General features: G+C 42.4%; 1 protein-coding gene across 1 annotated transcript in view; it reads right to left on the bottom strand.

The window, feature by feature from the left end:
* Positions 1-4,202: 4,202 nt before the first annotated feature.
* Positions 4,203-27,245, bottom strand: part of LOC126336425 (uncharacterized) — a 72,059-nt gene continuing 49,016 nt past the window's right edge. Inside the window, exons 2-3 of the mRNA XM_050000119.1 lie at positions 24,742-25,018; positions 4,203-4,337 (exon numbers count right to left, since the gene is read on the bottom strand). Coding sequence (XP_049856076.1) covers positions 4,243-4,337; positions 24,742-25,006 — 360 coding nt within the window. The 5' untranslated portion in view covers positions 25,007-25,018 and the 3' untranslated portion in view covers positions 4,203-4,242. The remainder of the gene's footprint in view (positions 4,338-24,741; positions 25,019-27,245) is intronic.

Here is a 27,245-nt window from a genome sequence, read left to right as displayed (position 1 = left end):
ACTGTTACCAGAATATGGAGTTGGTGGGTTCACGAGGGTAATACGGAACGCCTTGCTGGATCCCAACGGCCTCGTATCACTAGCAGTCGAGATGACAGGCATCGTATCCGCATGGCTGTAACGGATAGTGCAGCCACGTCTCAATCCCTGAGTCAACCGATGGGGACGTTTGCAAGACAACAATCATCTACACGAACAGTTCGACGACGTTTGCAGCAGCATTGACTATCAGCTCGGAGACCATGGCTGCGGTTACCCTTGACGCTGCATCACCGGCAGGAGTGCCTGCGATGGTGTACTCAACGACGAACCTGGGTGCACGAGTGGCAAAACGTCATGTTTTCGGGTGAATCCAGGTTCTGTTTACAGCATCATGATGGTCGCATCCGTGTTTGGCGACATCGCGGTGAACGCACATTGGAAGCGTGTATTCGTCATCGCTATACTGGCGTATCAGCCGGCGTGATGGTATGGGGTGCCACTGCTTACACGTCTTGGTCACTTATTGTTCGCATTGATGGCACTTTGAACAGTGGACGCTACGTTTCAGATGTGTTACGACCCGTGGCTCTACCCTTCATTCGATCCCTGCGAAACCATACATTTCAGCAGGATAATGCACGACCGCGTGTTGCAGGTCCTGTACGGGCCTTTCTGGATACAGAAAACGTTCGACTGCTGTCCTGGCCAGCACATTCTCCAGATCTCTCACCAACTGAAAACGTCTGGTGAGTGGTGGCGGGGCAACTGGCTTGTCACAATGCGCCAGCCACCATTGTTGATGAAATGTGGTATCGTGTGGAAGAAGTTGCATGGACAGCTGTACCTGTATACGCCATCAAAGCTCTGTTTGACTCAATGCGCAGGCGTATCAAGACCGTTATAGCGGCTAGAGGTGGTTGTTCTGGGTGCTGATTTCTCAGGATTTATGCACCCCAATTGCGTGAAAATGTAATCACATGTCAATTCTATTATAATATATTTGTTCAATGAATAGCCGTTTATCATCTGCATTTCTTTTTGGTGTAGCAATTTTAATGACCAGTAGTGTAATATTAACTTTACACCTAAAACATTTTTTTCGTTCGATGCTTCGTTTCCCAGATATTTAACTGTGTGAAACTAAAACAACCATCGTAAGGTTAAAAATGAAATTCTGGAACATCGCTACACTTATGCCAGCGAGGAAAAAAAGCCCTCTCAGAAAGTCCTTGGCTTTACGTGCCCAGTTTTTAAAGGTGTTACTGGCCTCCTTACCTGTATATACAGCATAAGAAACGGCAGCCATCTTTATCTCCGAGCTAACACATGCACAACTGTTCTAGTGCACGGTGTTACGAGACGGAATACGCTTAGTTTGTGTTTGACTCTCAAAGGAGACAGCCTGGCGAGTCGGCATGTGTGTGCTCAGCTGCTTTGCGTGGCCTTAATTCAGCTGCTCCGACAGCTCGGCGCCCCGTGATGGCTCCCCAAATTCCATATTGCATTCCACTCACTCTGCTAATCCTTCGCCACTTTATGATAATCTCTGTCGAACTAATGTGGATACGAGACAGCGGCTGGTCAGATATTTACCAAATAAAAATTACCAAACAGCCGTATCTTTTCAGAAGTCAATATTTTATTTAGACGACCAGTGTCGGCATCTCATGAATGCCATCTTCAGGCCACTAAGTATATCATGTATAGAAAATCAGGTAAATCTATGGAACCATCACTACCTGGACCCAGTGAATTTTTTGTGGAATGTATACTTCAAAGACTTGACAGCAGATACTGATGGCTCCAGTTATGCATGCATCAATGTATCTGATTGTCTATACATTGAGTGCATAGGGTAGGGGCCTAACATGGCATTCATGGCATACAGAAATTGATCTTCTAAATAAAATAACAATTTCTGAAAACATACGGCTGTTTGGTGATTCTTCTTTCATAAACGTTTTCTGATAATGAAACCTTCTCTAGCGTTTGTTCTACCACTATATTCTCCCGAAAAACGTTCTGATTGGTGGTCTTTCTCTCTGTTCGTAAAATGTTGTGTGGTTCAGGTTAATACAAATAATGTAGTGATACAGATGTTGCACAGTACCACAGAGAACGTTTGCACGGTGCCCCGTACTGTCTATAATTGATCTAATGAGTTTATTGTAACGATATGTTTTTTTTAATGCAAATTACAAAGTGTTCTGTTTGTTTTTACTTGATACAGGTACGTCGCGGAGTCCTGCAAAGTGCTGAAAGCTGTACTTGGCGCGCCACATGTTAATGGGTTCCCGAATATAGGACCCAGCTGGTCGACCGCAGACCACTGCAACAAGACACCTAATGGCTGTACCTCATTTCCTGTGGCGATTATGATCGGATATTGAGATAAAATAGCAAATATTCACTGTATTGTGTGTATGTAAAATTGTGTTCGATGTCTTCTCCCCGCGCGGGATTAGCCGAGCGGTCTAGCCGCTGCAGTCATGGACTGTACGGCTGATCCCGGCGGAGGTTCGAGTCCTCCCTCGGGCATGAGTGTGTGTGTTTGTCCTTAGGATAATTTAGGTTAAGTAGTGTGTAAGCTTAGTAGTTAAGTCCCATAAGATTTCATAAACATTTGAACATTTGATGTCTTCCCCCACCCCCAATTTTAGAATCAAAATCATTATTATGAAATTAGTTAAGACATTTATTACTGGCCTAACACTGTATATCATTGGTGAAAATAAACCATTTGAACGAGTTTTATGTGAAATAACTAACATTAATAGAATGATACATGATACTTGACTGCTAGCACAAGAACCAATGAGTCACCGATTTAGTTGAATGCTTGTTTAAACTGCATCGTTGGTTGCCTGAGAGACGAGGAAAATCTGTTTGTGACCATAGCCCTAAATTAAAGTAAACTTATTACATGTACGGGTCACTGTTTTTTCGCCACGATGTCGCAGCTTGTGAAATGTATAACAATATATAAAGGTGGCCATCATAAATAATTTTCATTTCCTTACCATATTCTTCCTCAAATGAGAAGAATCTCCAGATATTGGTCAAACTGACGATACCCAGTCATCTAGTATGAGACAAAGTTGTGATAGTGACGCGGCGTCACACGGTCAAAACTTCATTCACTATATTCTTTGTCTAGTTTAATAAGCAAAATGTGCATGTTAGTTCCTTATCTGTATAAATCGTTACAGTCGTATCCACTTTAAAATGTTAACAGAGTAAAGGTTTAACAAGAGAAAGGAAATCTCACAGTTTGAATTTGGCTCCAGGACCAATTTCAGAATCATTGTCCGTATGGAGGAAAGCGCGCCTGACTTTCTCCACATGCTCTGCGCAAAAGACTCTAACAAATTCATCTTGATCTCTCTTAACTACGTTGTGCGATGTAAAGTAAGCAGTATTAAAAAAAAGTTAGAACTCATCATGGCAGAGCTGTTGTAAATCTTCCATCATTTTGAATTGTACACATACTACCCAATTCAATGCCTTGTTGTTTTACGTGACATTACTAACAGGAATATCGTTATCTCTCTTGAACACTCTTCCAATGAAGTCTAGCATTGACGTTTCCGCGATTCTCTATGCGGTTGTCAATTTCCTCACTATCGCGGGTAAAAGTCAAACGGGAAGGACGGGAAGGTAACAAATGGTCTAAAAGTCTTTTGTTCAAGTCCACTGACGTTTTGCCCTCAAGACAATCAGATTTTTTCCAAGTGATGTTTATCCCAGTTTTATACAGCAACAAATTTTAGCTATTGTTCACTAGCTCACGGAGGTATACATGCTCTTCAATTGTCCTTTGTGCTGATTGTCATATTTCCACTCCCCTAAGATTACTGAAATTCAGTTTCGACTCTAAGATGTTTATCTTAATCTCAGGTTCTCCTACTTTTCTAGGCCTGAAAGCATAGACCATAGTTCCTTAAATAAAAAGAAATGTAAACAAGATGAGACACTGAAACTGAGTAGTACGTATAGCGTGAGAGGTGGTACCTAGATCTGGAGGCAAGAAGATGAACCAGACCTGTATCGAACCTCACACTGGATTAACAAGGATACCACCTAGGTGAGATTTCGAACGGTTTATCGAGACACATTTTGGCGAAGAGTTTGCTGCATCTCAGAAAGTAACGCGCAAGCATTAAGAAAGGTGTTATTCTGCAAAGTGGTCAAGGCTAGGACAAGAAATGAATTTCCATTAGTTAAAAGTATGTGAGGCTAAACTTTATTATAAAGTTTACATCACTTCTTTTTCTTTTCCTGTTTCAGTTTCTTCTTTTCCTCTCGCCTCCTTTCCTTCTCCACCTCACGCTGGAAGATCTTATACGCGAGGAACACTGTAAAAAAAGAAAAAAAAACAATTATATTACATCAACTACAACAAAGACGTGTGGAATTAAGGGTGTAAGCAAAAGGAATGCTCATACTAAACCAATTGAAAATGTTTCAAAACTAGACTGGCTAACCCAGAAGGCAGAATTGTGTAATGTCTACTGTCACACCACATTTAAAAAGAATGTGTTCTTCAGCGAAGTCTTCAGCTGTAAACTGCTGTAGACATTTGGAAACTGGTGATTCGAAGATGCAAATCTCACAATATATTCCAAGTACCAATCTTGATTCTCCCCCCCCCCCCCCTTTGTTTGTTTTCAAAGCAAATCACCCAGAAAATTAACATTTTCTGTAGGATAATTAATTCTCATATACAGGGTGTATCATAATTCATGGCGTAAACGCATACAGTTGAAAGTACACGATACTAGAAGCAAAAAAGTCTCCGTAAACATAGGGTCGAAAAGGCATACCTTAAGAGCTATGAACACTTTTTCATCTTCGCTACTTTGAAACATAGCTCTTCTAATGAACAAATGCTCATAAATTTGAAGGTATGCATTTTAGAGCACATGTCTACTGGATCTTTTTTCTTGTTTTAGTCCATACTGCCACTTCCCATAATATGGAAAGCAAAGGGCTTGCAGTAGAAGAGAGATGTTTCAAAGCATCGAAGATGAAAAAATTGCGCGTAGCTCTTAAGGAATGCATTTTCGACCCTATGTTTACTCATAATTTTTTGCTTCTAGTATCGTGTACTTTCAACTGTATGCGTTTACACCATTAATTATGATGCTTCCTATATACCATGGTGTTCTGCATGTCAGTGCGGACAACCGTCTGACAAAGGAAGTACATCAGATCGAATGGATAAAACACAATACAACTGATTTTAAAATATCTGTTCCACTAACCATCAAGGTAATTTATGTTTTTAAACTCTAGAGCTGTGTACAAACCAGGTTTGAAGGTCAACAAATCCACAGATTACACTAACTCAAGTTCCTGAATAAAGTGTACCATATTGCAAAAAATTATGACCAGCAGATTCTACAGAGTCATACATGAGGTATTATTTGGCAAAAAGCTGAACATTTGCTTGAAATAATATAGGCTACGTTAATAATAAGTGGCATAAGAAGTACTTTCCCTAAACAGAAGTTGCTGTTTTGTTGTACTTTCTTCCCTTATTCGTTACCGAAGTGCACAAGTGGTCGATGATGTACTCACTGAGGCTTTTGATATTGGACTACCTTTGAGCTTATACAACAAAAATGATGTGGCAGCGCCTCATGTTTTCCTTGTCAAGGGTGCATAGTGTTCCACTCCGCTAAGCTATAAACACTTCACTGAAACTCCACATTTGCATTTCCATGACGAATAAGGGGAAAACTTACGGTAACACAGCAACTTCTGTTTTGGAAAATATAAGTCTTATGTAATTTGTGTTTAAACGCATCTTGTTTCAAACAAATCTTTTTTTTAATAATATGTCATGCACGACTCTTGTGAGTCTGCTGGCCATAATTGTCTGCTATTGTTCTTAAGGAACTCGTACTTCTGTAGACTTCAGACCCGATAATCTTCAAACATCTATTGCTCTCAGATACAAGTTTACAGAGAAATGATCTTGATGGGTAACAGAACAGATACATCTCCGTATTTCAAACTACTTCTCTTGTGGGAATGAGAAAGTCGAACAATATAATTGGTTTGCAGTGCCACTTCTGTGTTTTCAGATCACTAATTTATGGTAATATTGGTCACTACAGCTAAAAAAAAGCCCAAGAATTATATAGATTCAGATATCTCACATATTAAAATTAATCTCATAAACTTTGGGTTTCAGTAGTGAAGAGATTTATAATTGCCTTTTGGGCATGTCATCACATTTTGTGAATTGACGTTTTCAGGCATATTATATCTTTGAGTGATAGCAGAAAGCGACTGAGAGACAGGGTTACCTTTTGAAGATAACGGAAGAACGTAGCATAGCGAAGAACTTATCAGATCAAAGGAAGAGACAGATTTCGAAGTACCAAGACAAAAGGACGATAATTCACACTGTAACGCTTAACCGGTAGGAAGCGATAAATGCTGGTTGTGAAGAACAGGTTTCCATAAATTCGGTAACGAACAAAGCAGACGGTTAGCTACTCAATTTAGAAGGTTTCGTGCAATCTGAAATCGAACATAGGAGACGCCCTAAAGTGGTACAGACAACTAAAAATGTTTGCTTACAACAGATGGCAGCAACAGCGCCTAGAGTCTACGGTTTAGAATAGAGTGACGATCGGCAATACTATAAAAAACTGTGAGTATAATCAGCGAATGCTCTAGGATTTTTCGCGAGTAGTTTATGGAATCCTCAGACCCCCAGATCGCACCATACAATCAGTCAAAAGCACCTGAAAAGGGGATCCCGAATATCTATTCGCTCCTCAGCCCTCTTTTGACAAGGTTGCTGGTAGAATGAGAGTGACTTCTTACTCCAGAAGTCCTCGGCTGCAATAGCTGATGATTTTCTTCAAAATCCAAGCAATGGCTGGGAATGGCTGAGATTCAGAAACTTCGGATTGGTGGTCAAAGAAACTACCCCCTCCCCGTACCAAGGCCCCAGTCTCGAGGAATTCGCCCCAGTTTACTTCCCAAAATTAGGTAGACCGACTATGGGCCGAGATCCCGTCGTCGACGATGTCATTATAGAAAAGATATACGCTCCGAGTGGACGTGAACGCGGAAGGAAAGGTGTCACAAGAACCGTACTGAAATTCGCTTCACTCAACATTGGAAAACCATTGAAAATCTAAATCTGGTGGGTTGTACGGGAATTAAATCTTGCTTCTCACGAAAACAGTCCAATAACTTATCCATTACGCCTCTTCCGTCGTTAGAAACACACTGCAAATGCAACCTGGAAGCTGTGACGAAATAGGGTGCTGAAACAGTGTGAAAGCACGAACTGTAGAAAGCTGTCACAGACGGAAGTGCTTGCATGGTTGGTAGAGGAAGCACACTTACACAAATCTGAGAAACTTTTATGTTTACATCTGTACTCCGTAAGCCATCTTACTGCATGTGGCAGATGGTACTTAGCGTACCAAAGCTATTTCTAACCTTTCTGCCGCGATGGATTAGCCGAACGGTCTAAGGCGCTGAAGTCATGGACTGTGCGGCTGGTCCCGGAGGAGGTTCGAATCCTCCCTCGGACATGGGTGTGTGTGTTTGTCCTTAGGATAATTTAGGTTAAGTAGTGTGTAAGCTTAGCAGTTAAGTCTCATAAGACTACACACACGTTTGAACGTCTCACCTTTCTTGTTACAGTTGCGAATGGCTTGTGGGAAGAACAAGTCTTGGGAAGTCTCCGAATAAACACAGATCTCTGATTTTACCCTCATGGTCTTTTCTCGACAAGTAAGCAGGAAGATATTGGTTGACTTTTCCAGAAAAGTAGGCTCTTAGGCTCTTGTAATGTTAAAAATAAACAATACTGTGATGCAATACGCCTCTCTTGCGACGTCTGCCTCTGGAGTTGGCTGATAATCTCTGTGACGCTTCGCGCTTACGAAATGAAGCTGTAACCAAACGCGGTGCTCTCCTTTGTATATTTTCTGTTTCGTATATCAATCTGGTACTGATTCCAGACAGACTGGTGTCTATATTACATGAGATTAGTTTTCTGCGGTCGTTCCGCATTAAATTGCTCCTTGCGCGCAACCTACTTGATATTTTATGGATATGACTGCTTCCAATGACTGTTCTGCAAAAGTGTAATTAATCAATAATGCATCTTTCTGTCTTTTTTTCCGCTACACGTAACGTTTGCTAAATCAGAGGAACAAATCCCAATCCCTGCAGCTTCGGTCCTCTGCAGGTCTTCTTTGCATTTCGGTACAAATTCCTAGCGTGGTTACTTCTCTGTATTCAACATCACCCGCGAAAAGCCTCAGGGAACTTGTGACGTTGTCCACTTAGTCATTTATACATATGGTGACAAGTAACGGTCTTACACTACTGGCAATTAAAATTGCTACACCAAGAAGAAATGCAGATGCTAAACGGGTATTCATTGGACAAATATATTGTACTAGAACTGACATGTGATTACATTTTCACACAATTTGGGTGCATAGATCCTGAGAAATCAGTACCCAGAACAACCACCTCTGGCCGTAATAACGGCTTTGATACGCCAGGGCATTGAGTCAAACAGAGCTTGGGTGGCGTGTACAGGTACAGCTGCCCATGCAGCTTCATCAAGATACCACAGTTCTTCAAGAGTAGTGACTGGCGTATTGTGACAAGCCAGTTGCTCGACCACCATTGACCAGATGTTTTCAATTGGTGAGAGATCCGGAGAATGTGCTGGCCAGGACAGCAATTGAACATTTTCTGTATCCAGAACGGCCCTACAGGACCTGCAACACGCGGTCGTGCATTATCCTGCTGAAATGTATGGTTTCGCAGGGATCGAATGAAGGGTAGAGCCACGGATCGGAACACATCTGAAATGTAACGTCCACTGTTCAAAGTGCCGTCAATGGGCACAAGAGGTGACCGAGACGTGTAACCAATGACACCCCATACCATCATTCCGGGTGATACACCACTATGGTGATGACGAATATATGTTTCCAAAGTGAGTTCACTGCGATGCCACCAAACAGGGATGCGACCATCATGATGCTGTAAACAGAACCTGGATTCATCCGAAAACATGACGTTTTGCCATTCGTGCACCCAGGTTTGTCGTCGAGTACACCATTGCACACGCTCCTGTCTGTGAGCAGCGTCAAGGGTAACCGCAGCCATGGCCTCCGAGCTTATAGTCCATGCTGCAGAAAACGTCCTCAAACTGTTCGTGCAGATGGTTGTTGTCTTGCAAACGTCCCCATCTGTTGACTCAGGGATCGAGATGTGGCTGCACGATCCGTTACAGCCATGCGGATAAGATGCCTGTCATCTCGACTGTTACTGATACGAGGCCGTTGGGATCCAGCAAGGCGTTCCGTATTACCCTCCTGAACCCACCGATTCCATATTCTGCTAACAGCAATGTCGCGGTATGATAAACCGCAATCGCGATAGGCTACAATCCGACCTTTATCAAAGTCTGAAACGTGACGGTACGCATTTCCCCTCCTTACGAGAGGCATTACAACAACGTTTCACCGGGCAACGCCGGTCAACTGCTGTTTGTGTATGAGAAATCGGTTGGAAACGTTCCTCATGTCAGCACGTTGTAGGTGTCGCCACCGGCGCCAAGATTGTGTGAATGAAAAGCTAATCATTTGCATATCACAGCATCTTCTTCCTGTCGGTTAAATTTCGCGTCTGTAGCACGTCATCTTCCTGGTGTAGCATTTGTAATGGCCAGTAGTGTATAATGCTCCATTGGGATACGCCCCAAGTTACTTTCAAGTCGGAAGATCCCCTCCGTTGAGAATGACATGCTGTTTCCTAGGACATTTTCAATCCAGTCACACGACTGACTGATAATCCGTATGATACTATTTTGTTCGTTAAGCGGCAGTGCGGAACAGTATCGAACGCTTTCCGGAAGCCAGGCAACACGGAACCAACCTCGGTTATAGCGTGTACTGCTTTCTGAGGGTAATGGACGGAGAGTGCGAGCTTTCCACAGTCGTTGTTTCCAGAACCCATGTTCATTTGCACAGAAGAGTTTTCAAGTCTCCAGAAAAGACATGGTAAGAAGAGCTGATACCTGTGCCAAAAAGAGTGTGAACAGATGTGAAGTAAATTATTGGTTTCACCTGTAAGCACGTGAGGAGAGCTGGAAACTCAAATACATTCCACGAATGTCCGAAAGAACAGACACCAAGCAGCATCCGCAGCTGTGAAACATATTACTTAAATTGAAGAAGGACGAGACAGAAAGAAATGGAAATGGATGGGATTATTGATGTCAGATGCACTGGGACTTTACGCGGAATCAGCTACGACGAGTGAAAATGTGTACCGGACTGGGGTCCGAATTCGAGATCTCCCACTGCACTACCCACATGGAGTCTGCAGCTGCGATGCATTACATGTAAACTGAAGTAGGAAGGGGGGAAAGAAAAGGAAATGGGAGGTATTGTTAATGTCAGATGCTCCGGGACTTCACCGCGGAATCAGCGACTTAGAGTGAAACTGTGCACCTGACCGAGATCCGAACAGAGGATGACACGCGTAAAGCTGAAATACTAAACACCTTTTTCCAAAGCTGTTTCACAGAGGAAGACCGCACTGCATTTCCTTCTCTAAATCCTCACACAAACGAAAAAAATGGCTGACATCGAAATAAGTGTCCAAGGAATAGAAAAGCAACTGAAATCATTGCACAGAGGAAAGTCCACTGGACCTGACAGGGTACCAATTCAACTCTACACAGAGTACGCGAAAGAACTTGCCCCCCCCCCCTTCTAACAGCCGTGTATCGCAAGTCTCTAGAGGAACGGAAGGTTCCAAACGATTGGAAAAGAGCACAGGTAGTCCCAGTCTTCAAGAAGGGTCGTCGAGCAGATGCGCAAAACTATAGACCTATATTGTAAGTAGGCTGTTTAGGTTTTCTTATTGGTAACGCCACGTAGCGCTCTGTATGAAAATCACTGGCTGTGCTGTGTGAAGTCTGTGGCTAGTTTGCGTTGTTGTCTACCATTGTAGTGTTGGGCAGCTGGATGTTAACAGCGCGTAGCGTTGCGCAGTTGGAGGTGAGCCGCCAGCAGTGGTGGATGTGGGGAGAGAAATGGCGGAGTTCTGAAATTTGTAAGACTGGATGTCATGAACTGCTATAGATATTTTGACTTTTGAACACTAGTAAGGTAAATACATTGTTTGTTCTCTACCAAAATCTTTCATTTGCTAACTATGCCTATCAGTAGTTAGTGCCATGAGTAGTTTGAATCTTTTATTCAGCTGGCAGTAGTGGCGCTCGCTGTATTGCAGTATTTCGAGTAACGAAGATTTTTAGTGAGGTAAGTGATTTGTGAAAGGTATAGGTTAATGTTAGACAGGGCCATTCTTTTGTAGGGATTTTTGAAAGTCAGATTGCGTTGCGCTAAAAATATTGTGTGTCACTTTAAGCACAGTCATGTATAATTTTTCTAGGGGGACGTTTCAATATCTCTGATCTGTTGTAAAATATTAGAACATGTTTTTTGCTCGCGTATCATGTCGTTTCTGGAAACCCAGAATCTGCTCTGTAGGAGTCAACATGGATTCCGGAAACAGCGATCGTGTGAGACCCAACTTGCTTTATTTGTTCATGAGACCCAGAAAATATTAGATACTGGCTCTCAGGTAGATGCCATTTTCCTTGACTTCCGAAAGGCGGAGGTTCGAGTCCTCCCTCGGGCATGGGTGTATGTGTTTGTCCTTAGGATAATTTAGTGTGTAAACTTAGGGACTGATGACCTTAGCAATTAAATCTCGTAAGATTTCACACACATTTGAACATTTTGATTCTCTTCGGATTTTTATCTGGTGTGAACCAGGAACCAGATACCAACCCCTTAATGTCCTTGAAAGGGACATTTATGGAGGTCGTGGTTCGATGGCGTGGGATGGGATTATGATTGGTGCACGTAACCCCTGCACGTCTTTGACAGAGGAACTGTAACAGGTCAGGTGTATCGGGACGTCATTTTGCACCAGTATGTCCGCCTTTTCAGGGGTGTAGTGGGTCTTATCTTCCTCCTGATGGATGATAACGCACGGCCACACCGAGCTGCCATCGTGGAGGAGTACCTTGAAACATACGATAGCAGGCGAATGGAGAGGCCTGCCTGTTTTCCAGACCTAAACCCCATCGAGCATGTCTGGGATGCTCTCGGTCGACGTATCGCTGCACGTCTTCAAACCCCTACGACATTTCAGGAGCTCAGACAGGCATTAGTGCAAGAATGGGAGGCTATACCTCAGCAGCTGCTCGACCACCTGATCCAGAGTATGCCAACCCGTTGTGCGACCTGTGTACGTGTGCTTGGTGACCGTAACCCATATTGATGTCGGGGTACATGCGCAGGAAACAGTGGCGTTTTATAGCACATGTGTTTCGCGACGGTTTTCTCAACTTATCACCAATACCGTAGACTTACAGATCTGTGTCGTGTCTGTACCTTATGTACCTATGCTATTAGTTCCAGTTTGGTGTAATTCCACGTTGTGTGGCACCACATTCCGCAATTAGCCTTAATTTCTGAGCATGAGTGTAGCAAGCTACAAAATACGGGCCAATCATGCCATGCCACGTCACCGCGGGCTCAATGCCGACTTGAGTACTCCTGCATCCCTGGACTAAAAAGCGCACGCTCCGCCGCGAACGGCCGTGTGAATGTAGGCTGCGCGAACTGTTTGGACTCACCGCTTGTAACTACGGACATATACAGACTTAAATGACAGTGTTGCATGATAGTGATAGGCACTCAGCGTACATTTCCGTCTGACAGTTTTTGTATCGCAACGAACAGAAAAACTGGTAGAAGCCGACCTCGGGGAAGGTCAGTTTGGATTCCGTAGAAATGTTGGAACACGTCAGGCAATACTGACTGTACGACTTATCTTAGAAGAAAGGTTAAGGAAAGGCAAACCGACGTTTCTAGCATTTGTAGACTTAGAGAAAGCTTTTGATAATGTTGACTGGAATACTCTCTTTCAAATTCTGAAGGTGGCAGGGGTAAAATACAGGTAGCGAATGGCTATTTACAATTTGTACAGAAACCAGATGGCAGTTATAAGAGCCGAGGGACACGAAAGGGAAGCAGTGGTTGGGAAGGGAGTGAGACAGAGTTCCAGCCTCTCCCCAATGTTATTCAATCTGTATATTGAGCAAGCAGTAAAGGAAACAAAAGAAAACTTCGGAGTAGGTATTAAAATCCATGGAGAAGAAATAAAAATTCTGAGATTCGCTGATGACATTGTAATTCTGTCAGAGACAACAAAATACTTGGAAGAGCCGTTGAACGGAATGGATAGTGTCTTGAAAGGAGGATATAAGATGAACATCAACAAAAGCAAATCGAGGATAATGGAATGTATTCGAATTAAGTCGGGTGATTAGATTAAGAAATGAGACACTTAAAGTAGTAAAGGAGTTTTGCTATTTGGGGAGCAAAATAACTGATGATGGTCGAAGTAGAGAGGATATAAAATGTAGACTGGCAATGGCAAGGAAAGCGTTTATGAAGAAGAGAAATTTGTTAACATCGAGTATAGATTTAAGTGCCAGGAAGTCGTTTCTGAAAGTATTTGTATGGAGTGTAGCCATGTATGGAAGTGAAACATGGACGATAAATAGTTTAGACAAGAAGAGAATAGAAGCTTTCGAAATGTGGTGCAACAGAAGAATGCTGAAGATTAGATGGGTAGATCACATAACTAATGAGGAGGAATTGAATAGAATTGGGAAAAAGAGGAGCCTGACCAGAAGAAGGGATCGGTTGGTAGGACATGTTCTGAAGCATCAATGGATCACCAATTTAGTACTGGAGGGCAGCGTGGAGGGTAAAAATCGTAGAGGGAGACCAAGAGATGAATACACTAAGCAGATTCAGAAGGATGTAGGCTGCAGTAGGTACTGGGAGATGAAGAAGCTTGCATAGGATAGAGTAGCATGGAGAGCAGCATCATACCAGTCCCTGGAGAGAAGACCACAACAACAACAACAGTTTTTGTACTCAGATCTTGTGAGAGACTAAACTTGGTTTTCCGCTCACGCCTCCAGTCTTCGTTGTTCCTCTCTTTCCGGATACATCCTCCAAGCTCACTACTTTGAGATTCCCACAGGATGTCAGATGTAATTGTACATCCGTACTGAAGAAAGTGAATGCATTGCCCATTGAAGTGAATCAATTATATGAATGCATGGAGTCTGTTCTTTCGGACATGCAAGAAACAACAGACACCACGCAGAAATGGCAGCTGTTACTCATTATACAGTATGTTAACTGAATGAGTGTGTGTCGCACTGCCTATTAAGCGGGAGATCCCGTTTCGGATGCCGATTTGGCGAACATTTTTACTCGTCGCCCCTGATTCCCCGTAAAGTCTCGATGCAGTTTACATCAGTAATCCCTTTCCTTCCCTTTCCTTTCTCCCCCGACCCCCTCCACTTTCAATTTACATCAGATACATTCTATTACCATGTACGGGAGAGCCGATCAAAGTGAGCAGGCTGTGGTATTCCTATTTATTTAAACTGAACAGCAATAGACTCAAAGGCCTAGAAATGAGTGATTATGATCTACAACCACTGAAGCAGAATATGGAATAGTTTAAGCACCTTTGTATCAAATTATATATTTTACAAAATTCAGTTTTCACAAAGTGGAAGAATGGCCTCTTCATCTGACTCATAACTAAGAGATAAAAAACTAAAAAAGAACTAAATAAAATTTATTGTGAAACATGATTAGAATTAAATTATTTACACTTTTCACAAACAAAAGCCGAACTGCGTTCCTAAACTTCAGCACAGAGTTCGTCGTCCAGAGGGAGCACAGGTGGCACTTAATCCACTGCTGTCCTGGCCTTGGATTTGAAAATTTTTCTTCGCATCACATGCACTCTATGCGTTCACCTTCATCGTTAGCGTCAAAAAGAGTACGACTAGGGTTGTTTTCTGCTATCCCTAACTTTTTTGTTGTCTTTCTTCTCTCCCTTCTTCCTTCTTTTTATTTTATTTTTCTTCTCTTTCTTTATTTGCCGCTTCTGGGTCACTGTTGTAAGGGTTTCGACTAAGTATCGCCACGGAGGCCATCTTTTCGGCCGCTGTTGTTACGTTTTCCCCCTACACAAAATGGCCAGAAGCCACCGATGAGATGGCCACTTTGCCTGCATTGACTCTATTACACAAAAGCTGCAGTACCCTCTAATAGCATGACCGAACTTTCAATAACTAGAATAAGATTATGGAGTTAAGATATGATACTTTCAACAAAGTTTCATTAAAAAGACGTAGGTCACGTTCTTTCTCCACACTAAATACTCAAAGTGACCATTTACCTTAAATCGGAACAACTGAAATTCACAGATATTATTATAACTCTGAATAGCGGCGCAGCGAATAGGTTAGACTTCATGGGGTGACTGGACCCTACATGGATAATTAGTGAACGAATTTCTAGCTCCTTGTCAGTACCTCATAAGCTTCTGGGACCCCAGTAACCACTTTGCCTGCCATGGCCACTATGCTCCCCTAATTTCGGATTTGTGGTTGATGGCAGGGAAATAAGTTCAAAAAGGAATTAAAGAACTTCTGAAGATATGCTCTACAGTGCAGAAGTAAACATCAAACAATACTGAGTTTCGTTCAGTTCTACATCGCATATCAGAAAAGATTATCTCGTTATCCAATTTGCAATTTAATTTAGTGTCCTTGACGGAGGGTACTTTTTATAATATGCGACTGGCCAACAAGATTTAGGTTTCCCGTGATTTCCCTAAATCACTTCAGGTAAATGCCGGTTGAAAGGGCATGGCCGATTTCCATCCCCATCCGAGCTTGTCCTCCGTTTCTAATGACCTGGATGTCGCCGGGACGTTAAACGAAATCTTCCTTCCTTCCTTTTTATAACAGCTTAGAGCGTCTTCTTATACCATCGTGGAGTATGGAAAGGGTAATTCGTTACATGCATTTGTCTATGCCCGTATTAGTCTAATTTTATTTTCACTCTCTCCATGGACACGAAAGGGATTGAATATTGTTTATAGATTCTGTTCTATTGACTGAACGTACTCAGGCATTTCGCTCTTTCCCTATTCTGATCAACACTAAACTGACACACAATATTTTTTGCGCAACGCAATCTGACTTTTAATAATCCCTACAAAAGAATGGCCCTGACTAACAATTACCTATACCTTTTACAAATCACTTACCTCACAAAAATCTTCGTTACTCAAACTACTGCAATACAGCGAGCGCCAATACTGCCAGCTAAATAAAAGATTCAAACTACTGAAGACACTAACTACTAATAGGCATATTTATCAAATGAAAGATTTTGATAGAGAGCAAACAATGTATTTACCTTAATAGTGTTCAAAAGTGTCCGCTCTCAAAATTTTGCCATCTCTCTCCCCACATGCACCACTGCTGACGGCTCACCTCCAACTGCGCAACGCTACGGGCTGTTAACAGCCAAGTGCCCAACACTACAATAGCAAATTCCAACAATGCCACCCATCCACAGACTGCACACAGCACAGCCAGTGATTTTCATACAGAGCGCTAGGTGGCGGTGGCGTTACCAATATAAGAACCTAAACAGCCTACTTACACAGTTAGCTAATATGCCGTAATTTAAGTAGCTCGTGAGAATAAGTGAAGTCAATTTCTACTTTTCGTGAAGAAAATTCATGTATCGGTGATTCTCATACTCAAAGATGGCATCCTCGACGTTAAAAACGATCGCTTTATGGTGATCATAATTGTTCACGAATCTAAACGGACTGATACCATCATAGTCAATGGCGGAGAATATATTAGTGGAACTAGCAAAGGAGACAGAACTGGATGACACTCAAGTAAGATGAAGACCTTTGTACATCACAAATTATATGTGTGTTTTAGTGTGTTCGATGAGATGATCAGAACATTCATAGCTGGATGATGAGCTATCCCGAAACCAGGTGCTGTATTATCTGAACACTGCTGTAAAGTGTGTCGAATGTAAATAAGCTATAACGATTAAATATAACAATCGCTGTCTCAGATCCGCAGAAATGGACAATAACATTAAATTTCATCTGGCATTATATCAACGTACAGCAGACCCACTTGAAAATAGGTTGTACCGTATACCGCAATTAATGGAGGAATGAGCTGTTAGTTAGTTACATGTTCCAAATGATGTATGGAACATGTAACTAACTAACAGCTCATTCCTCTATTGATTGCGGTATACGGTATACATGATTAGTTTTAACGTTAATGAACATACTGTTTTTAGTCTTACTAATGAAACTACAAATTACACTTAAAACTAGTATTTTTTTCTTTTTCGTCTATGAAATAGAAGTTTTCCAGTAGAAATGATTTTAGGTTACATTTAGAACTAGCTTTGCTTCCTGGCAGGTATTTTATGTTGTTGGGCAAATGATCAAAAACTCCTGTTGATGTAAATAGAACTCCTATCTAAGCAATTGCAAGCTTTAATGTCGTTGTTGTCGTGGTGGTCTTCAGTCCTGCGACTGGTTTGACGCAGCTCTCCATACTACTCTATCCTGTGCAAGCTTATTCATCTCCCAGTAAGTACTGCAACCTACATCCTTCTGAATCTCCTTAGTGTATTCATCTCTTGGTCTCCCTCTACGATTTTTACCATCCAAGCTGCCCTCCAATACTAAATTGGTGATCCCTTGATATCTCAGAACATGTCCTACCAACCGATCCCTTCTTCTAGTCACGTTGTGCCACAAAATTCTCTTCTCCCCAACTCTATTCAATACCTCATCATTAGTTATGTGATCTACCCATCTAATCTTCAGCATTCTTCTGTAACACCATATTTCAAAAACTTCTATTCTCTTCTTGTCCAAACTATTTATCGTCCATGTTTCACTTCCATACATGACTACACTCCATACAAATACTTTCAGAAACGACTTCCTGACAAATCTATACTCGATGTTAACAGATTTCTCTTCTTCATAAACGCTTTCCTTGCCATTGCCAGACTACATTTTATATCCCCTCTACTTCGACCATCATCAGTTATTTTGCTCCCCAAATAGCAAAACTCCTTTACTACTTTAAATGCCTCATTTCCTAATCTAATTCCGTCAGCATCACCCGACTTAATTTGACTACATTCCATTATCCTCGTTTTGCTTTTGTTGATGTTCATCTTATATCCTCCTTTCAAGACACTATCCATTCCGTTCAACTGCTCTGCCAAGTCCTTTGCTGTCTCTGACAGAATTATAATGTCATCGGCAAACCTCAAAGTTTTTATTTCTTCTCCATGGATTTTAATACCAACTCCGAAGTTTTCTTTTGTTTCCTTCACTGCTTGCTCAATATACAGATTGAATAACATCGGGGAGAGGCTACAACCCTGTCTTACTCTCTTCCCAACCACTGCTTCCCTTTCGTGTCCCTCGACTCTTATAACTGCCATCTGGTTTCTGTACAAATTGTAAATAGCCATTCGCTCCCTGTATTTTATCCCTGTCACCTTCAGAATTTGAAAGAGAGTAATCCAGTCAACATTATCAAAACCTTTCTCTAAGTAAACAAATGCTATAAACGTAGGTGTGCCTTTCCTTAATCTAGCTTCTAAGGTAAGTCGTAGGGTCAGTATTGCCTCACGTGTTCCAATATTTCTACAGAATCCAAACTGATCTCAAGCTTTAATAATGCGTAAGAAAAGGTCATTTTTTTATCTAGTGTTGTAGGTGTGGACACACACTCACACACACACACACACACACACACACACACACACACACATATATATATATATATATATATATATATATATATATATATATATATATATATATATATATATATATACTGAAGGTTCAGTTAAAACACCTAACACCTTGAAGAGGTACCTACAGTATAACTGTGGGTGAATACAACATATTACCGTCACTAATCGCTTCAGTGCAATTAATACTTTATTTCTAATTGTAAGTGATGGGTTACACTAGAAAATTATTCCAATACACATTATCGATTGGAAACAGGAAAAATATGTGAGGACGTTGATGCCTTTATTTCCAACACTAGCAATTGTACGAAGAGCAAAAGCATTTGAACCTAATTATTTGAGCAGCAGAGTGATATGTTTCTTCCAGTTCAAGTTTTCATCAATATGTACACCCAAAAATTTGGACTATTCTACCTGTTTATTGACTCCTGTTCATTTGCTGCATCAGTTGTCGGTGTGACTATTTGTTGTACAGAATTGAATATAGTGTTATGATACCGAAAACTACCATTTTGAGACCATAGCTGTGTACAAATTGTAAGTTGATTCTTTCAAAGAAAAACACAGCAACCATCCGCTATTAATAATGCTGTTCATTGCAGTAAATAGCTCCATACACCAACCGATGCACATTTGTTTGACGTTTACATAGGTTTTTTGCTATTTTTGTTCCATAAAAAGACCTTCGTAAAATTCAAAAAAATGTGCACCTTGTGAATAGCCTTGTGGAGATAAACCTGTCGAAAGATGCTATTCACTGAATTAAACAGTGTTATTAATAGAGACTGATTGCTGTCATTTTCTTTGAAAAAATCAAACTAATGAAGACAGTGTGCTTTCTCAAAATTTAGGAAGGATTGCTTTTCAGGGAAATATTTAAGAATACCTTGCAAAACATTATAAACAATTTCTTCTGTTGCTTTCTGTCTAATGGTATTCATTAAACCACTAGTATCGCTATATAAAGTACGAACACGGTCCGATGAATGTTGAGTGGAAGGTCTTCACATACACTGGAGAGCCAAAGAAACTGGTACACCTGCCTAATATCGTGTACGGCCCTCGCAAGCACGCAGAATACCGCAACGGACGTGGCATGGACTTAACTAAAGCCTGAATTATTGCTGGAGAAATGGACACCATGAATCCTGCTTTCTGAATACGTAAGATTAAGGAGGGTGGCGATCTCTTCTGAACAGCACGTTGTAAGACATTCCAGATATGCTCAATAATGCTCATGTTCCGGGAATTTGATGGCCAGCGGAAGCTTTTAAACTCAGAAGAGTGTTCCTGGAGGCACTCTGTAGCAATTCTGGACATGTGAGGTGTCGCATTATCCTGCTGGAATTGCCCAAGTCCGACGAAATGCATAATGGACATGAATGGATTCAGATGATCAGACAGGATACTTACGTACTTATCACCTGTCTGAGTCGTATCTAGACGTATCAGGGGTCCCATATCATTCCAACTGCACGCGCTCCACACCATTACAGAGCCTCCAACAGCTTGAACAGTCCCCTGCTGACATGTAGGGTCCATGGATTCATGAGGTTGTTTCCATACCCGTACGAGTCCATCCTCTCCATACAATTTGAAACCAGACTCGTCCGACCAGGCAACAAGTTTCCAGTGATCATCAGTCGGATGTCGGTGTTGACGGGCACAGGCGAGGCGTAGTAAAGCTTTGTGTCGCGCAGTCATCAAGGGTACGCTAGTGGGACTTCGGCTCCGAAAGCCCATATCGATGATGTCACATTGAATGGTTTCGCACGCTGACACTTGTTGATGGCCCAGCATTTAAATCTGGAGCAGTCTGCGGAACGGTTGCATTTTTGTGCCGTTGAACGATTGTCTTCAGTCGTCTTTGGTCCGGTTCTTACAGGATCTTTTCCCTGCCGCAGCGATGCCGGAGATTTGATGTTTAACCGGATTCCTGATATTCTCGATACATTCGTGAAATGGTCGTGCGGAAAAATCCCTACTTCATCGCTACCTCGGAGATGCTGTGAACTATCGTTTCATGCGCCGACTATAACACGACATTCAGACTCACTTACATCTTGATAACCTGCCATTGTAGTACCAGTAACCGATCTATCAACTGCGCCAGACCCTTGTTATCTTATATAGTCGTTGCCGACAGTAGCGCCGCATTCTGCCTTTGTACACATCTCTAAATACGCCGACTTATATCAGTTTCTCTTTCCAACATTGTCTGAATTATTTAGCACAGTTCTATATATTCTGTTTGTTAAGTATAATTCAAACAAACTGTTTGTAAAGCAATTGATTCCATAAAATTTTACCAGCGCGGGGTAGCCGTGCGGTCTCAGGCTCCTTGTGACGGTTCGCGCGGCTCTCCCCGTCGGAGGTTCGAGTCCTCTCTTGGGCATGGGTGTGTGTGTTGTCCTTACTGTAAGTTAGTTTAAGTTAGATAAAGTAGTGTGTAAGCCTAGAGATCTATGACCTCAGCTGTTTCGTGCCATAGAACTTACCACAAATTTCCATAAATATTAAGGTTTTCTAACAAGGGAACTTCCCCATCGCACCCCCCTCAGATTTAATTATAAGTTGGCACAGTGGATAGGCCTTGAAAAACTGAACACAGATCAATTGAGAAAACAGGAAGACGTTGTCTGGAACAATGAAAAAAATAAGCAAAATATACAAACTGAGTAGTCCATGCGCAAGACAGGCAACATCAAAAAAAGGTGAGCTCAGGAGCGCCGTGGTCCCGTGGTTAGCGCGAGCAGCTGCGGAACGAGAGGTCCGTGGGTCAAGTCTTCCCTTGAGTGAAAAGTTTACTTTCTTTATATTCGCAAAGTTATGATCTATCAGTTTGTTCATTGACGTCTCTGTTCACTCAAATAAGTTTAGTGTCTATGTTTTGCGACCACACCGCACCAATGGGAACCGAAAACATTTGATCGCAAGGTCATAGGTCAACCGATTCCTCAACAGGAAAACGCGTCTGATATATTCTATACGACACTGGTGACGGCATGTGCGTCACATGACAGGAATATGTTGTCGACCCACCTAACTTGTACACTTGGCGAATGGGTAAAAAGATTCTTCTACCTTGCCCGATTTAGGTTTTCTTGTGGATGTGATAATCACTCCCAAAAAAGTGATGAAAACATAAGAGTAGACAATGTAGTGTGCTGCGAATACATAGAAAGACAGATCCCTTATCATTTAGCTACAAAATAGCAGGTCAGCAACTGGAAGCAGTTAATTCCGTTAATTATCTGGGAGTAGGCATTAGGAGTGATTTAAAATGGAATGATCACATAAAGTTGATCGCCGGTAAAGCAGATGCCAGACTGAGATTCATTGGATGAATCCTAAGGAAATGTAATCTGAAAACAAAGGAAGTAGGGTTATAGTACGCTTGTTCGCCCACTGCTTGAATACTGCTCAGCAGTGTGGGATCCGTACCAGATAGGGTTGATAGTAGAGATAGAGAAGATCCAACGGAGAGCAGCGCGCTTCGTTACAGGATCATTCAGTAATCGCGAAAGCGTTACGGAGATGATAGATAAACTACACTGGAACACTCTGCAGGAGAGACGCTCAGTAGCTCGGTACGGGCTTTTGATAATGTTTCGAGAACATACCTTCACCGAAGAGTCAAGCAGTATATTGCTCCCTCCTACGTATATCTCACGAAGAGACCATGAGGATAAAATCAGAGAGATTAGAGCCCACACAGAAGCATACCGACAATCCTTCTTTCCACGAACAATACGAGACTGGAATAGAAGGGAGAACCGATAGAGGTACTCAGGGTACCCTCCGCCACACAACAAATGAATGCAACAGTTTCACAGTCGCATAGTTTTCCCTGGGCTCTGTCAAAAAATATGTTTTCAACGTTTTCAAATTTTTCCTTGTGTAGACCGTCAAATCCTGCATATGTCCAAGCAAATCTGCATATGTCCTGGAATTTTGGAGAGCGAAGTTGATTATGTGTGAATGCCTGAACTTTGATAATTGTCTGAAAAAAAAATTGAACTTTTCACTCGAGGGAAGACTTGAGCCAATGACCTCTCGTTTCGCAACTGCTCACGCTAACCACGGGGCCACGGCGCTCCTGAGCTTACACTGTCCTCGATGTTGCCTATCTTGCGCCTGGACTACTCAGTTTGTACATTTTGCTTATTTTTTTCATAGTTCCACACAACTTCTTCCTGTTTTCTCGATTGATCTGTGTTCAGTTTTTCAAGGCCTATCCACTGTGCCAACTTATAACTAAATCTGAGGGGGGTGCGATGGGGAGGTTCCCTTGTAAGAGAGTGACGTGGTCTACGCAATGAAGCGCATTGAAAAGACGAGCAACCCTTCTAGAATCCAAATTGTGGTGTGCTCAGGAAATTGTTTGTTCTTAAATGTTAGCCTCCTCTTGAGTATACAACTTTTTCGAATATTTTGGAAAAAAGGTGTCGGTCAGGACGTCATATCCCTGTCTGGCAAACATGTTGACATTCCAGTAGATACTTGGTTCAGATCCAGCTCGCTATTACTACAAAGTTTACCAACCAATGTGTGTGTCATTTACGACGGCGGCCGAGGTTCGTTCTGCGCATCTGACGTCACAAAACACAGTCAGCCAATGAACAGAGAACGACGTTGCCAGAGGTCCACTGCAGTGCAGAGCACGGACGAGTGTCTTCAGTTTTAGAAACGTTCAGTCATAAATAAAGTAATTGAACAAAAGCAATGTCTTGATAGCAGACTTTCTTTTATAGAAAGTTTGGAAAAAATATTCTTTATACCAATTGCTTCATAGTCTATTAATTAACTAAACCAAACAAGCAATAGGCCTAATTCAGGCGATAGCAAGGAAAGATGTTTGTATCATTCCCACTAACCGCCTTTTCGCAATAAAGAACAGCAGTAATTGTTTTCTGGGAGATCTATTGGATAACGAGCTGCGTTAGCGTAGTGGTTAAAATGTTTGGCTATTAAGCGATAGGTTCTGAATTCAAACCTTGTATGGTGCTTAAAATATTCTTTATTTGAAAACAATATCGAAGTGTCTTACTTCATGAATTTTATTCGTTTGAATGTAATTTTTTGAAATTTCTAATGGCAACTAAAATCGACCATACGGAAAGGATACGCTATAGACTTTTACCTCTGCAAACTCTTGAAAATTTCGTGCAGTGCATCTAATGCTGCACAATAACTGCGTTGAACATCGAAACAAAATTAAGTCATTCATGGGGGGAAGGTATGAGTCAAGAAGATATGTAAAAATCAAATTTTTGGCCCAATAGTTTTTGTGAAATAGAATGATAAAGTGTGTCAAGGCAGTCGAAACACCATGTGTCTGCACAGGCAAGCAGTGTAGTGATGACAAAATCGCTCACAGCGCTGAATGCTCGGCGCACGTCTCTGTAGCAGTGAAAGGGTTACTTCATAAACTGTGCGCTCCCCCCTAAACGTAAGTTAGCGAACTATACTATAGCACTGCTTCTCTTGGCGCGTGAAACTGGCAACGCAGCAATCTCCCGCGTCTGGGCGGGCACGCGCGAACCGCTGAGGTAAAAGAATTGAACAATAAGGTAAAAGAATTGAACAATAATTCTTCAGGATACACAACAGCGTCATTCTGTTGGAGGGCACGTTTTTGCATGTCAAGCGTAAATAAGATCACAGAAGCGTGGGCGAAAATGGAAGAGCTACTTACGGAAGATCATGACGACGCGTGGGCGAAAATGGAAGAGCTACTTACGGAAGATCATGACGACGCGTGGGCGAAAATGGAAGAGCTACTTACGGAAGATCATGACGACGCGTGGGCGAAAATGGAAGAGCTACTTACAGAAGATCATGACGACGCGTGGGCGAAAATGGAAGAGCTACTTACGGAAGATCATGACGACACGTAGGCGAAAATGGAAGAGCTACTTACGAAAGATCATGACGACGCGTGGGCGAAAATGGAAGAGCTACTTACGGAAGATCATGACGACGATGGTGATGGCGACGATGACGAGGGTGTAGGGGGAGAGCAGGATGGCCCAGACGCCCTCTGGCTGCGCCTGCTGGTCCAGCAGCGACTTGAGCAGTTTGGCGCGCTTCTCGGCCGGCATGTCGGCCACCTTGGTGATGAGGTGCTTGAGCCGCTCCGCCAGCTGCTCCTTGTCCAAGTTCAGTCCTTCCAGCCCTTCCCTCGTCGCCTCTCCCAGCTCGTCCAGCGGCACGTCGGGCATCTCGTCCATGGTTCGGCGTCGCTGAAGCACAGACAGCCGCCCATTACACCACACCGGTCACTAGGACTGCCGATATTTTTAAAAATTTCGGAATTCCGATGTATCGATTTTAAAAAAGTATCATTATTGGCTCTCGATAAATCGAGAAAAAACGTCGATATATCGACGTATAAAATAACGACTTACATACTTATAAAAATATTGGCTGCACATGTTAAATATACTGCCAGTTTTAGAGCTGTATATTTAAGTACTGATTCATTACTAGATATTCTGTACAAGCTAGCAACCTGCCAACCCCCTTTCGAGCAAGAACCGAAAGGAAAACGATGCGCGTTCATCCTTGACGATAACCACAATGGTAACTGCAGGTAAGTGGCACAATAAAAAGTGTCTGATGGGTCCATCGTACGGTATCGTCACATATTGTATTTGTCTGGAACACTTCGTGCTGACTTGCATGTTTTTTTTTTTTTCGTTTCTGTCAATATCAACGACTTAGTAGCAGTGATTCATCAATTTCTGCAGGCGTATTTTGCGACGAAATAAATCTCGGGTGAACAGCCTGGTGTGAGTGTGCATAGGACAATATAATTCGGCAATCGACTACGTTGCTATCGTTAGGTGCGCTGATGTACTGACCGGCGGTGGGCCGGCGCCATGTATATATAGGACAATCCCCCTCTGCAGCACCGGCGGAAACTGGGGATGAACCTCAGAAGGAGGCGGCCTTGGCTATTATTCCGTTTTGTGGGGTCTTATCCAGAAACATTGGATGCATTTTACGTAAACACCAAGTGAAAACCATCTTCCGTCCTCCAAGTAAAACCAAGAGCCTTCTTGGTAGTGTCAAGGACAGCATTGCTCTACGTAAATCAGGGGTTTATCAGATACCTTGCCAATGTGGTAGTATATACATAGGGCAGACCATTCGTACCACTAAGGACCGATGCCGAGAACATCAACGGCATACTAGACTCCAACAGCCCAGTAAGTCGGCATCGCTGAGCATTGCCTGTCGGAACTGCATAGCATGGGTAATGACCAAACCAAAGTCCTGACGCAGACTTCCAAATACTGGGACTGTGTCATAAAAGAAGCCATAGAGATCAGAGTAAGGGAGCCACAAGTAAATCGTGACAGCGGTTACATCCTTAGCAAGGCGTGGGGACCCGCTATCACCCGGACTAAGAAGAAAAAGGATGTTTCCCAGAGTGTACCTACTTTGTGAGAGGAGGGAAGAACAACGAGAGCGGTGCCGGCAGACCCTCCTGAACGAGAAGACCTAGGACGCAGCGTCCAGACAGCGGGAGAACGGACGCTGCACCTGGACCGCGCGCGGGGTGCGGACCGCACCGACTCATAGAAAGCGCCTGAGGGAGGAACGGGAGGAGGATTGTCCTATATACACATGGCGCCGGCCCACCGCCGGTCAGTACATCAGCGCACCTGATGATGACAACGTGGTCGATTGCCGAAATATTGTGTACTATGCACACTCATACCAGGCTGTTCACCCGAGATTTATTTCGACCTAGTATCTGTTGTGGCAAAATTGCTTTGGTGAAGCTAAACGTAGCAGTTTCTGTAGGGTAGCGCCCAGCGACGATTACGTGAGCATTTCCCCTCACACGTCTATGCCCACCGCTAAGACCAAGCTTGTCATTTAGATTTTTACTCATCATTTTCAGCATCTGTTTTTGAATTATGCCAGTGTGAAGAAATGGCACACCAGTTGAGTTAAAAACTGTTTTATATTCTATTTACACCGCCACCCCCCCCCCCAAACACCCCCCACCTCCCACCCCCACCCCTAGTGCATTCGGACTTCTTCTGTTGTACCACATATAGTTGCTTCACAAAGTCAAAGACAAATACTGATCGTCATTAAAGGTCAAAAAGTGGTAAGACTCCTTCCCACAGTGAAACTAAAATTATGTTCTACTACAGTTTCAAAAGAACAACTTCAAATATTTGCCGAAAATTGTGAAAAAAATATAATGAAAATGTCTATACTCCATATCAACCATTGCCAACCACCTGTTGATCACAGCCACAAGCCTAAGGAAATTCATGACATCGGAATTTTGCACTGCGAAACAAAAGGTTTTAGACTAAATATTTTGGAAGAGTTACACATCTTCAAACATTTTTCTCCGAAGGATGGGCTCATATTAAATGAACAATTGTAGTCGCGTAATATAAATTTTTTCAATGGCTTAAAGTAGCTACTAAAAGATGTTTGAGA

The sequence above is a fragment of the Schistocerca gregaria genome, chromosome 2, assembly GCF_023897955.1.
Source record: "Schistocerca gregaria isolate iqSchGreg1 chromosome 2, iqSchGreg1.2, whole genome shotgun sequence".
Lineage (NCBI taxonomy): Eukaryota > Metazoa > Arthropoda > Insecta > Orthoptera > Acrididae > Schistocerca > Schistocerca gregaria.
The sequence above is the reverse complement of the archived record's forward strand: the minus strand, read 5'-3'. Positions and strand labels throughout refer to the sequence as shown.